The sequence below is a fragment of the Globicephala melas genome, chromosome 14, assembly GCF_963455315.2.
Source record: "Globicephala melas chromosome 14, mGloMel1.2, whole genome shotgun sequence".
NCBI lineage: Eukaryota > Metazoa > Chordata > Mammalia > Artiodactyla > Delphinidae > Globicephala > Globicephala melas.
Genome location: NC_083327.1, coordinates 86854785 through 86868791, shown reverse-complemented (window position 1 = coordinate 86868791; position 14007 = coordinate 86854785). Strand labels below are relative to the sequence as shown.

Genomic DNA, 14007 nt, shown 5'->3' with positions numbered 1-14007 from the left:
GGCGCAAGGCCTGGGAGCTCAGCGCTTCTCGTGAGGCACTAAGACGTCCGCCGCCCCCGTGGAGAGAGATGGGCGAGGGGTCCCGGCCACCAGCCGTCCCACACAAGGAGCCACCAGCAAGACCAGCAGAGCAGACTGAGCCCTGAGCAAACCGCCCTGCACAGCTACGAAGAAACAAAACAGCTGCTGCTTCAGTCCCCGAGTCTGGGTGTGGGGTGTGACCCAGCAGACGGGAACCAGAACGAGGACAGAAGTAAACCAACTGTGCAAGAGAGAGAGCACAGCGCCCACGGGCGTGAAGCGGCAGGTGGGAGCCGGGACCCAGGCTGAGGTAAGAAGGGCAGGAGTCCGCTATCTGCGGGGGTGGCCTGAGCGAGAAAGGCTGGCCACACAGAGGACAGGCCTAGGACACACTGCTTGGGAGAGAGAGCACAGCCTCCCGGCCTTAGCGGAAAAGACGGTCTGCTGCTCACGTATCACCACGAGAGACACAAGTGGTTAGGACACCCACACGCAGGCCACTATTAAAGTCTGTCTGTACAATACTTTTACGAGGATGTCATCAGTAGTTCATCAAAGACGTCCTGTTATGCGAAACAAACACAGTCCTGTTAGGTAAGAGACAATCACCCACCTTGCTCGCTGGTAATGCTGTCCCACTATGAACATCTCCTCCCAAATCAAAAGTTGTCTCCTGAACAATTCTGTTGAGACAGAAAAAGAAATACATAGAATTAATAACTCTCCAATGACAAGAGGTAGTCTCTTCTTTATAACACAAAAGGAATAGCTAGCTAGCTAAATATCCCAACGTTCAAAGATCTTCAAGAAATCACTTTACTGCCAGAATATGAACTTAATGAATTAAAAAACTACTGTGACTTTATGAACTTTTCCTACCAATGTATACTGAATACTCTTGAGATCAGATTTTTGTTTTTGACTCTCTACCCTGAAAGGTGAGAAAGTGAGCATTCCTTCTCAACCTCCCATTTTTATTCTTTATTATCATTTTTCTTTTTTTTTTAACATCTTTATTGGGGTATAATTGCTTTACAATGGTGTGTTACTTTCTGCTTTATAACAAAGTGTATCAGTTATACACACACATATGTTCCCATATCTCTTCCCTCTTGCGTCTCCCTCCCTCCCACCCTCCCTATCCCACCCCTCCAGGCTGTCACAAAGCACCGAGCTGATCTCCCTGTGCCATGCGGCTGCTTCCCACTAGCTATCTACCTTACTTTTGGTAGTGTATATATGTCCATGCCTCTCTCTCGCTTTGTCACAGCTCACCCTCCCCCCTCCCCATATCCTCAAGTCCGTTCTCCAGTAGGTCTGTGTCTTTATTCCTGTCTTACCCCTAGGTTCTTCATGACATTTTTTTCCCTTAAATTCCATATATATGTGTTAGCATACGGTATTTGTCTTTCTCTGACTTACGTCACTCTGTATGACAGACTCTAGGTCTATCCACCTCATTACAAATAGCTCAATTTCGTTTCTTTTTATGGCTGAGTAATATTCCATTGTATATATGTGCCACATCTTCTTTATCCATTCATCCGATGATGGACACTTAGGTTGCTTCCATGTCCTGGCTATTGTAAATAGAGCTGCAGTGAACATTTTGGTACATGACTCTTTTCGAATTATGGTTTTCTCAGGGTATATGCCCAGTAGTGGGATTGCTGGGTCATATGGTAGTTCTATTTGTAGTTTTTTAAGGAACCTCCATACTGTTCTCCATAGCGGCTGTACCAATTCACATTCCCATCAGCAGTGCAGGAGTGGTCCCTTTTCTCCACACCCTCTCCAGCATTTATTGTTTCTAGATTTTTTGGTGATGGCCATTCTGACTGGTATGAGATGGTATCTCTTTCTGGTTTTGATTTGCATATCTCTGATGATTAGTGATGTTGAGCATTCTTTCATGTGTTTGTTGGCAGTCTGTAAATCTTCTTTGGAAAAATGTCTATTTAGGTCTTCTGCCCATCTTTGGATTGGGTTGCTTTTTTTTTTGTTATTGAGCTGCATGAGCTGCTTGTATATTTTGAAGATTAATCCTTTGTCAGTTGCTTCATTTGCAACTATTTTCTCCCGTTATGAGGGTTGTCTTTTGGTCTTGTTTATGGTTTCCTTTGCTGTGCAAAAGCTTTTAAGTTTCATTAGGTCCCATTTGTTTATTTTTGTTTTTATTTCCATTTCTCTAGGAGGTGGGTCAAAAAGGATCTTGCTGTGATTCATGTCACAGAGTGTTCTGTCTATGTTTTCCTCTAAGAGTTTGATAGTTTCTGGCCTTACGTTTAGGTCTTTAATCCATTTTGAGTTTATTTTTGTGTATGGTGTTAGGGAGTGTCCTAATTTCCTTCTTTTACATGTAGCTGTCCAGTTTTCCCAGCACCACTTATTGAAGAGGCTGTCATTTCTCCACTGTACATTCCTGCCTCCTTTATCAAAGATAAGGTGACCATGTGTGCGTGGGTTTATCTCTGGGCTTTCTATCCTGTTCCATTGATCTATCTTTCTGTTTTTGTGCCAGTACCATACTGTCTTGATTACTGTAGCTTTGTAGTATAGTCTGAAGTCAGGGAGCCTGATTCCTCCAGCTCCGTTTTTCGTGCTCAAGATTGCTTTGGCTATTCGGGGTCTTTTGTGTTTCCATACAAATTGTGAAATTTTTTGTTCTGGTTCTGTGAAAAATGCCAGTGGTAGTTTGATAGGGATTGCATTGAATCTGTAGATTGCTTTGGGTGGTAGAGTCATTTTCACAATGTTGATTCTTCCAATCCAAGAACATGGTATATCTCTCCATCTATTTGTATCATCTTTAATTTCTTTCATCAGTGTCTTATAATTTTCTGCATACAGGTCTTTTGTCTCCTTAGGTAGGTTTATTCCTAGATATTTTATTCTTTTTGTTGCAATGGTAAATGGGACTGTTTTCTTGATTTCACTTTCAGATTTTTCATCATTAGTGTATAGGAATGCAAGAGATTTCTGTGCATTAATTTTGTATCTTGCAACTTTACCAAATTCATTGATTAGCTCTAGTAGTTTTCTGGTAGCATCTTTAGGATTCTCTATGTATAGTATCATGTCATCTGCAAACAGTGACAGCTTTACTTCTTCTTTTCCGATTTGGATTCCTTTTATTTCCTTTTCTTCTCTGATTGCTGTGGCTAAAACTTCCAAAACTATATTGAATAAGAGTGGTGAGAGTGGGCAACCTTGTCTTGTTCCTGATCTTAGTGGAAATGCTTTCAGTGTTTCACCATTGAGGATGATGTTGGCTGTGGGTTTGTCATATATGACCTTTATTATGTTGAGGAAAGTTCCCTCTATGCCTACTTTCTGCAGGGTTTTTATCATAAATGGGTGTTGAATTTTGTCGAAAGCTTTCTCTGCATCTATTGAGATGATCATATGGTTTTTCTCCTTCAGTTTGTTAATATGGTGTATCATGTTGATTGATTTGCGTATATTGAAGAATCCTTGCATTCCTGGAATAAACCCCACTTGATCATGGTGTATGATCCTTTTAATGTGCTGTTGGATTCTGTTTGCTAGTATTTTGTTGAGGATTTTTGCATCTATGTTCATCAGTGATATCGGCCTGTAGTTTTCTTTCTTTGTGACATCCTTGGCTGGTTTTGGTATCAAGGTGATGGTGGCCTCGTAGAAGGAGTTAGGGGGTGGTCCTCCCTCTGCTATATTTTGGAAGAGTTTGAGAAGGATAGGTGTTAGCTCTTCTCTAAATGTTTGATAGAATTCGCCTGTGAAGCCATCTGGTCCTTGGCTTTTGTTTGTTGGAAGATTTTTAATCACAGTCACAATTTCAGTGCTTGTGACTGGTCTGTTCATATTTTCTCTTTCTTCTTGGTTCAGTCTTGGCAGGTTTTGCATTTCTAAGTATTTGTCCATTTCTTCCAGGTTGTCCATTTTATTGGCATAGAGTTGCTTGTAGTAATCTCTCATGATCTTTTGTATTTCTGTAGTGTCAGTTGTTACTTCTCCTTTTTCATTTCTAGTTCTATTGATTTGAGTCTTCTCCCTTTTTTGAGATCAGTTTTTTGAAAACTAATAACAAAAAATTGAAAGGAAGCATAAAGGAAAACAGAGAAAGCTGTTCCGTCAGTGAGTCTCTCTAGGTGGCAAATGGCATGTGTGGGCTCAGGGAAGGCCGGGGTGTGTGAACACAGCGCCGACACCTGAGGCGCCAGGAGCCCACGTGTGGGCTCAGGGAAGGCTGGGGTGGGGTGGGGGGGGTGGAGTGGGCATGAAGACAAGGCACAGGCCCAGTTGACTCCTGCCTGAAAGCCAAGCTGATGGTTTTTTAAAAGCTCACGGATACCACCATTAGGCTACAAATAAAGAAATGGAGAAATTTTTGATAATGTCAATAATTAGATCCAGAGTAATTCTAAACAGTTTTTAAGAATATCTCAAAAATACCAAAACTGTTAAACTTATCATTATGAAAAATTAGTTGAGAATATAAACGAAATCTCATTTCAAAGAGTCAATAATCTGAGGCGAGCTACAGCTCTTTGGCAGAAAGGAAGGGTGAATGCAATCCATTTATTCCAGCTCACGGGAGAGGCCCAACCGAAGGGGAGAAAGAGCCCTAAAACATCTGTTGAGAGGCTCATACACCATGATCAAGTGTGATTTATTCCAGGGAGGCACACAGATGGTTCAACAGCCACAAATCCACCAACGCGGCACACCACGGTCATCTCCACATATGCAGAACAAGATCTGACAAAATTCAACAGCCATTTGTGATAAAAACTCTCCACAAAGAGGGCACAAAAGAAACATCCCTCATCATCACAAAGGCCACGTATGACAAACCTAAGTCAACATCACACTCAACAGCGAAGAACTGAAAGCATTTCCTCTAAGATCAGGAACAAGACAAGGACGCCTACTCTCACCAGTTTTATTCAACAAAGCCAGAGCAATTAGGCAAGAAAAAGAAATAAGAACCATCTAAATCAGAAAATAAGGGAAACTGTCACTATTTGCAGATGACAAGATGCTATATACAGAAAACCCTAAAGACTCCACTAAAAAAATGTGTTAGAATAAGCCAATCCAGTAAGCTTGCAGCGTTCAAAACCAATAACAAAAATATGTTGTGTTTCTATACACAAGTAATAAAATATCAGAGACATTAAGAAAATAATCCCATTTACAGCCGCATCAAAAAGAATAAAACACCTAAAAATAAATTTAACCAAAGAGGTGAAAGACCAGTACACTGAAAACTCCAAGACACTGATAAAAGAAACTGAAGAAGATACAAATAAATGGAAGATATTTGTTATTTTGTGCTCATGGACTGGAAGAATGGATATTGTTAAAATGTCCATACCACCCAAGGCAATCTATACATTCATTGGAATCCCTATCAAAATTCCAATGGCATTTTTCACAAAAATAGAACAATTCTAAAATTTCTATGGAACCACAAAAGATCCCAAGTAGTGAAAGCAACCTTGAGACAGAACAAAGAAAAAGAACAAGTCACTCCCTGATTTCAAACTATATTATTGTACAAAGCTATAGTAATCAGAACAGAATGGTATCAGCATAAAAACAGACACACAGATCAATGGAACAGGATAGAGAGCCCAGAAATAAACCCACACATATATGGTCAATTAATCTATGACAAAGGAGCCAAGAATATACAATGACAGAGAACATACAGGACAGTCTCTTCAATAAAAAGTGTTGGGAACACTGGACAGCCACGTGCAAAAGAATGAGAATGGATCACCATCTTACACCAAACACAAAGATTAACTCAAAATGGATCAAAGGCTTGAGTAAGATCTGAAACCATAAACTCCCAGAAGAAAATATAGGCAGTAAGCTCCTTGACACCAGTCTTGGTGATGAGTTTTTGCATCTGACAAAAAAGGCAACAAAAGCAAAATAAACAAGTAGGACTGCAGCAAACTAAAAGCTTCTGCACAGCAAAGGGAACCACCGACAAAATGAAGCAGCAACGTGTGCCAGGGGAGAGAATATTTGCAAACCATGTATCTGATACGGGGTTAATATCCAAAATATGTAAAGACTTCATACAACTCAGTAACAACATCGCCTCCCCAAACAAAAAACAATTAACAAACGGGCAGAGGATCTGAATAAACATTTTCTAAAGACATACAGATCACCAACAAGTACATGACAAGATGCTCGACGTCACTAATCACCAGGGAAACGCAAATCAAAACCGCAAGGAGGCATCACCTCACACCTACCAGAATGGCCATCATCAAAAGGACAAGAGGTATGTGTTGGTGAGGGTGTGGAGAAAAGGGAACACTCGTGCACTGCTGGTGGGAATGGAGATCGGTGCAGCCACTATGGAGACCGGTAATGGAGGTTCCTCAACAATTAACACAAGAGCTACCGTATGACCCAGCAATCCCACTTCCGGGTGTATATCCGAAGACAATGAGAACACTGACTTGATATGATATCCTCACTTCACGTTCACTGCAGCCTCACTCACAACAGCCAAGATATGGGAGCAGCCTAAGTGTCCACTGATGGAAGAATGGATAAGGATGATATAGTGGGAGTGTGTGTGTGTGTGTGCGCGCGCGCGCACGCCTGTGTCTGTGTATACACGCTCACAGGAATATTATTCAACCATAAAAATGAAGGAAATCTTGCCATTTGTGACAACATGAATGGAATGTGAAGAAACTGTGCTCACTGGAATGTCAGAGAAAGACAATTACCATATGATCTCACTTACATGTGGAACTTGGAACAACAAGACAGCCATAAAAGGAATGAAATTTTGCCATTTGCAGCAACATGGATGGACTTGGAGGGCATTATGCTAAGTCAAGTCAGACAGAGAAAGACAAATCCTACAGATACCACCTGAAAAATACAACAGACTGGTGAATACGAGAAAAAAGCAGCAGACTCACAGACAGAGAACAAACTAGTGGTTACGACGGGGGTGGGGAGAAGGGCAGTACAGGGGCTGTGGGATGGGAGGCGTAAACCGCCGGGTGTACCACGGGCTCAAGGATATGTTGTACGACGTGGGGAGCAGAGCCAATATTTTGTAATAACTGTAAATGGGAAGTGACCTTTGAAAACTGTATATAAAAAAACAGTAACAACAAAAAAACCAAACTCACAGATACAAACATTGGTGGATACCAGAGGCAGGGGTGTCCGGATGGTGGGGGGAATGCCAAAATGGGTCAAAAGGTACAGGCTTCCAGTTTTAAAATAATTAAGTCCTGGGGATGTAATGCACAGCACAGTGACTACATTTCCTGAGACTGTGCTGCATAACTGAAAGCTGCTAAGAGGAGATCCTAAAGTTCTCATCACAGGAAAAAACTGCATAACTACGTGTGGCGATGGACGTAACTAGACTTACTGTGATCATTTCACAATACATACAAATACTGAATCACTATGTCACACGCCTGAACTAATATGCCAATTATAGCTCATTTAAGAAATATACATACATGTGTGAAAAAAAGGAATACCTGAGTTATCTACCTAGAAATCTGCATAAGGGTTTAACATGAGAACAGTATTAATTTTTATAAAAAAGCAAAGTCCGTTCTACTTTATGGATGTCCGTGTAAGTACTGGTATATTCAACCACTAAGCAGTTTTGACTAGTTTTGCAGGAAAAAGATGTAATAAAAATAAAATGTCACAGCAGCACTACCCCTCAATGAGATGTTCTCCATGTCCTTACACGAACTCTGCTTTCAGCCAGAGACAAGACAAGAATCAACAACCGCAGGCCTCCAGAGCAGGAACCATTAAGGCAAAAAGCAGTAGGAGACGGATGTTCTCACCCAGGAAAACATCGCCCACAAAACTGAAGCGCCGACTGCAAGAGTGGGACAGAGACAGTTTGTAGAGCTGTGTTTATGACAGTAACACTAGCAACTAACACCATCAAAATAAATATGATACAAAACCTAGAAGTAAAGCCCAGTTGCAAATAAGAGGCAGTAATCGTAGGCACTGCTGATAGACGATACACACCACACCAGAAGAACTGCTCACACGGTAAGTTCTCTGGAGAAACTTCCGAGGAATAAGCGTGAGGCTATTAAGCAGGCGGGCTTTACCCTGTCCAGTTGTCTGGTTCTGAAAGGAAGAAATGGGGCGAAGGAAAGCTGCTAATTAACATGGAAACCCTTTCAGCAAGACCATCTGCTGAAGAGAAGAGCCAGTGGGAAGGTCACGACAAGAGACAGGAAATGGGGAGACGGCTGATAAACAAATACAACCTGAAGAAAGGAATTTAAACAACCTGGTCCTGCCAGACACAGTAGGGAAGGACGGGTTTATCGCGCGCCCAGTTTAAAGATGGAGACAGGGACCTTCCTGTGAAGAACAGACCCACGCCGGTTCTTTCGGGGACGAAGGGCTCGGTCACTTGCTGAACCCTGGCACTGGAAGGCGAGACGCTGGGACGTCAGATCCCCACACCCGCACCGCAGTCCCTACATCCACCCTGCTGACGCGAACATGCGCGAACCACAGAGCGTCCACCCGGGAGTGGTGTTACGTCTTATCTGCACCAACCGCGACTGCCCTTCACCCTTCTCCACCGCCAGGATTCAATGTGGACAGAGTGAGAAGAGAGGCCAAGACGTCCTCAACTGCCTGGCAGCAGCCGTCAGGGTAGAACTCCTAGTGCCGACAGTGAGCTAGCGAAGGGCCAGCACGAGGGAACGGGAACGATCCCCACGTGGCCCCAGGTGGAAGCTCTGCGCGGTTTCACGCAGGAAACCACGGCACAGGAACGAGGAGCGCCACCCCTGGGATGCTACGTCTGTGCTCTCAGCAGGGCCGGGGAGAAGCTACTGCCCCTGTCTTCCCAAGATCCACACCCTAGCAACCTGTAAGACGGGTAATAGTCACCGGGCAGTATATTCATGAACAAAATGTTATCAAAAAGGAAGTCCTATTCCCTTCCCCTCAGAGAAGTTTTCCCAGACGGTAAGGAGTTTCCTTTTCCAGCACCAGGCCCACGTTGCAAGTCCTCAGACAGGCACTAGGTGGAGCCAAATACCGTGAATTCCTTAACAAAGAACAACGTGCTTCACTACTAGTAACAGAGAAGGCACACCTCAACAAAAACACCTCGGTGATGTAAGGCTCATAACACACAACACCATAATTCAAATAAAGTGTTGTTTTAAAGTATCAGCTAGGGCTTCCCTGGTGGCGCAGTGGTTAAGAATCCACCTGCCGATGCAGGGGACACGAGTTCGAGCCCTGCCCTGGTCCGGGAAGATCCCACATGCCGCGGAGCAGCTAAGCCCACGTGCCACAACTCTTGAGCCTGCGCTCTAGAGCCCGCGAGCCACAACTACGGAGCCCGCGCGCCATAACTACTGAAGCCCGCACACCTGGCGCCCATGCTCCTTAACAAGAGAAGCTACCGCAGTGAGAAGACCGCGCACCGCAACGAAGAGTAGCCCCCGCTCGCGGCAACTAGAGAAAAGCCCGCGCGCAGCAACGAAGACCCAACGCAGCCAAAAATAAAATAAATAAATATATTTTAAAAAAAGTATCAGGTAAAAAACAAAATTTAAAAGTAAAAACCAGCCACAACTTCCAATTTCAAGATGAAGTCAAGACCTTCTTTCTTCTTCTTCTTCTCTGAAACCAACCCAAATCAACAAGAACCTGAACCACAAACCACAGACTTTGAAAACACAATAAAACACATAACCTGTGGCGAATTCATTTCATTTTCAGCACGATCACAACACTCTGGAATTCTTAAAGTGACGGATGCTCCTTACCCAGGCCTCTGTCTGGGACCCTTCGCCATCAGGCCTCCATCCATGGATCTCTTGGGCAGAGCGTGGTCCTGGCTGGGGTCCACGAACTTAAACACATGGGACACCCCAAACTGCACCTTCATCCCGCTGTGCAGCATCGTCGTCTCCGAGATGCGCTGCCCGTCCACGTAGGTCTCGGCATCCATGCTTCTCGGCGTGACCGTGACCACTCCATCCATGTTTGTGAGGTCACAGTGATGGGGTTCAATTCCTGAACCAAACAACTGAAAAGAAAGGAAAATCAAAGGGACGTCCATCACCAACTACGGAGGATTTAAAGACTGAATTTTAGGACTGTAAGTCCCTCTTTTATGACAAATATAATCTAATAAACTCTGGATTTTTGGTGCTTTCAGGGAATTTCCCCTTAATTTATTAATTAAATAAACACTGTCAAAATAACTGAATATTTTCACCATCCAGCAGCTTGATTTAAGGGGTACCACAACTCTGCATTAAAAAGCATATGGGGGCTTCCCTGGTGGCTCGGTGGTTAAGAATCCACCTGCCAGTGCAGGGGTCACGGGTTCGAGCCCTGGTCCGGGAAGATCCCACATGCCGTGGAGCAACTAAGCCCGAGAGCCACAACTACTGAGCCTGCGTTCTAGAGCCCACGAGTCACAACTACTGAGCCCATGTGCCACAAAATACTGAGCCCGCGTGCCACAACTACTGAAGCCCATGCGCCTAGAGCCCGTGCTCCGCAACAAGAGAAGCTACTGCACTGAGAAGCCCGCGCACCACAACAAGGGTAGCCCCTGCTCACCGCAACTAGAGAAAAGCCCGCGCGCAGCAAAGAAGACCCAACGCAGCCAAAAATAAACAAACAAATTTATTAAAAAATAAAACGTGGTCATCTTGAATATTAAGACAATTAATGGGTAAATCTACACAGATCATCAGGGCTACAAATCCCTGTTCACCTGTTTTACTGCTGTGCTGAGGACGGGGTTAGAACTGAAAATGACATTAGTAATCGGGCCCCTCATGCCACAACTGAGAAGTGAGAATACAGAGAAGGGACATCTGCCCACGCCCAAGCCCCAGGAAGGGAGCAGCCCTGCCCTTCCCAACGCACAGGCACGCTAAGCTCTCCTCTAATCCAGCCTGAGCACTGTGGTTCAGCTAACATTTTAACTATACTTCACTGAACGCCTCCTACTGCGTGTGTGACCCAGTGACAGGCACTTCCACGTACGTTATCCCCCTTAATCTTGTAATCTTGAAACAACCTATAAAACCATCACCATCTTTTGGAGAAAAGCAACAGCCCTGGAGGTCGGGGGGGGGAGTGGGACAGACACTCACACTCTGCTCTGTTCACAATGAAGCAGAGAGAAGTGACCCAGAGCAAGCAAGCTGCTTCCATTACGTACAAAGGCTTTCCCTCCCTTCCACTCACCCGCGGCGCGGCAGGCCCACACGCTGCCCTATGACCCACCGAAGCGGCAAAGCGGCAGCCGGACACGCACCTGGATGGAGCCGTCGTCGAACTTCTCTGTCCCAACCTCAGTGACACTCAGCTGAAGGCGGTAGAGCTTTGGCTTGTCTCTGGAGTCGGAACCATCTGCGACGAGAGAAGGACAGGGCTTCACTAGCCAAGTCGAATGTGCTCATCATGTTATTTGAAACAAACAAGCAAACAACAGGTTACCTTTGAAGCAACACTACTGTTCTCAATTCTCAGGATTTCTGTTCAAAGAACTCCCCAAATTTATATCATGCAACTTAAGTAACTGAATACACAAAATTCAAAGTAAGACATACGCACATCAGCTTCTGTTTAAAATATAATTCAAGGTACTAACACCGTCATTCATACCGACGTTTTCTTACCACAGAAAAAAATGTTTCCCCACCACACGGTCCTAGACTTGTGTCTGACTCTGAAGAAGACAGGGAGACGCTCCTTCCAGACCAGACCTCCTCACAGACCGCCAGGCACAGCGGAGCTACCGATGGAAGGAGTATGACCTCCCAGCTCACCCCGGACCTTCGGGACCAGACCGACCCCAGAGATGAGGCCCCAGCGCGTGTCCCCACGTGATTCTGACGGCCACCCCTGGCAGGAAGCTCCAGTAAGAACTGCCGTGAAAAGTGCTCACCTCCACGGAGTGGAGCTGGGGTGAAGGACAAAAGGAGAGCCTGGGTTTTTTACTTCTGTGTCATTTCATACTTCCGGGAACTGCTGAGATGTTTCCCTTGCCTGCCATCACTTTGTCTGACGGGCTGGCTTTGGGGGACCACAAGAGCCGCGGCCGCTGCCCACTGACCCCCGGATGGGCTCCTCCTCTCCTCACCTGCCAACCCAACCCACCTAACACAGAGGGTCATTCTGATCTCAGCGCTATCGCACCGGGGGACACGGGCCTCGGCACTCACGCGCCAGGACACGGTCCCAGGGCCGTGACGGCAGCAGCCTCGCTGTGCCCATGCTGTGCAGGCCCCGCTGCCCCAGAGCCTCAGCGACTTCAGAATCGCTCACCGAGCTGCAGTTAAGATCTCTAGTCCCCAGGATCAGGAGTGTAAACACTGCAGTGTACACGGAGTGCAGACTGCTAAAATCTTAGTGCAGTGTGGTCTCAACTCTCACAGACCAAAGACGCCAGGAACATGGGTGTGCAAGCTGTCAGAACGGTTGCTCATTTGAGAGTGCACAAGGTCACACGCTAACCACAGGTCTGCAGCGATCTCTGGGATCTGGGTGAAGGTAAGGCGAGACTGAAGCAGCATTCGAGAGACACACGTCTCACAGGCACTAAACGCCGGGCCCCGGGTCTGCGTCGCTCCACAGCTCATCCTCATCAGATCTGCTGGCAGCTGAAGCCTCGTTTAAACAACTTTATTTCAACTCCAAGCACTGATCCAAAACGGGGCCTCCGAGTCACGCGGGGCTTTCCCTGGACAGGACTCAGTTCCCTTCTAGACCTGCGGAGCCCAAATCCCTGAGGGATGCTTACCACTCTGCTGGCTGTAAACACCACAGGCAGCCTAAGGACGGTCCTTGTCAAGAAGCACCCTCTCCGGCACCCACCGCACCGAGAGCCACTTCGTCTCAAGCCCACTGGCCATGTCCGGTGAGGGTCTCTGCTTCCTCACCTCTCCCACCCGAGCTCCCAGGCGGCTAGGTCTTTAGAACAATCTCTCCACACCTGGTGCTCAGTGCAGCGTGCGCTCAATAAAGCGTTAACGTATTAACAGTGAGGAGTTATTAACTAAAAATGCAGAGAACAGAATAATGCGATACGGTCTCGCACAGAATTATACGAATGAATTATAAAGACAGCAAAAGCAGCAAAGAAGTGATCAAGAACAACTGTTTCAATCACAATGTTTAAAAAACAGAAGAACATGAAAAATATGTCTGTTTAGGGGTGAAAGAAAAATCCACATTCGCTTCCTTCTGAATTTTGAATGCTTCTGAAGGGTACCTTGTGAGCTAATAAATGGGTATTATATACTTTTCTGCATCAACATGTACATCCACAAATTTAGAAATATAGAAAGAAAGGGAGAGATACAAACGTTCTCAGTCTCTCCTTTCTCTGTGACAGAAATCTATCGACAGACGGATCAGAAATAAACCTTCCCAATCCCTTCTTTCTTTCTGCTTCACAGTAATAATAGAAAACAAAGATACCTTTACAGGTATATCCTGAATAACCTAAACAGTGGCCACTCACGTGGCAGATAAAACAGAGTTCTGGGACCTCGGGCAGAACCCAGAAACGGAGGCGAGTAACGTTCACAATGTAACTGACAGCTTCTTGGAGATCCAAGGCCCCTCCTCAGTAAGAGCACAGTCACCTCACAGGCAGTAACAAACGTGTAAAACTGTGGCTTAAAACAAAAACCTTAAAATTTTATCCCCTTCCACAACAGGGATTCTACAAATGCTCTATTTCTGGCTTAAGTACCGGAGCACATCTCTCCTCACTTGAGAGCTACAATGGATCCGCAGCGCCTCTGAAGGCGGAGATAAATCTTCCGAAGTAACCCTACCACACAGACGAGTGCTTCTTCCAGAGGCTTTAAATGCTTTTTAGAAATATTTCATACTTTTGCCTTAAAGATACGTACCACGTTCATATGGTGCAAAATTCAAAAGGCACAAAAAGGACCCGGTGAACCACACCCT

General features: G+C 45.2%; 1 protein-coding gene across 14 annotated transcripts in view; it reads right to left on the bottom strand.

The window, feature by feature from the left end:
- The window catches only part of AFDN (afadin, adherens junction formation factor), a 139438-nt gene that overhangs the window by 57604 nt on the left and 67827 nt on the right, over nt 1-14007 (bottom strand). For all 14 annotated transcript variants that reach the window (XM_070043509.1, XM_070043504.1, XM_070043506.1 and 11 more), the window contains exons 9-11: nt 11342-11436; nt 9831-10093; nt 635-704 (exon numbers count right to left, since the gene is read on the bottom strand). In XM_070043509.1, coding sequence (XP_069899610.1) covers nt 635-704; nt 9831-10093; nt 11342-11436 — 428 coding nt within the window. The remainder of the gene's footprint in view (nt 1-634; nt 705-9830; nt 10094-11341; nt 11437-14007) is intronic.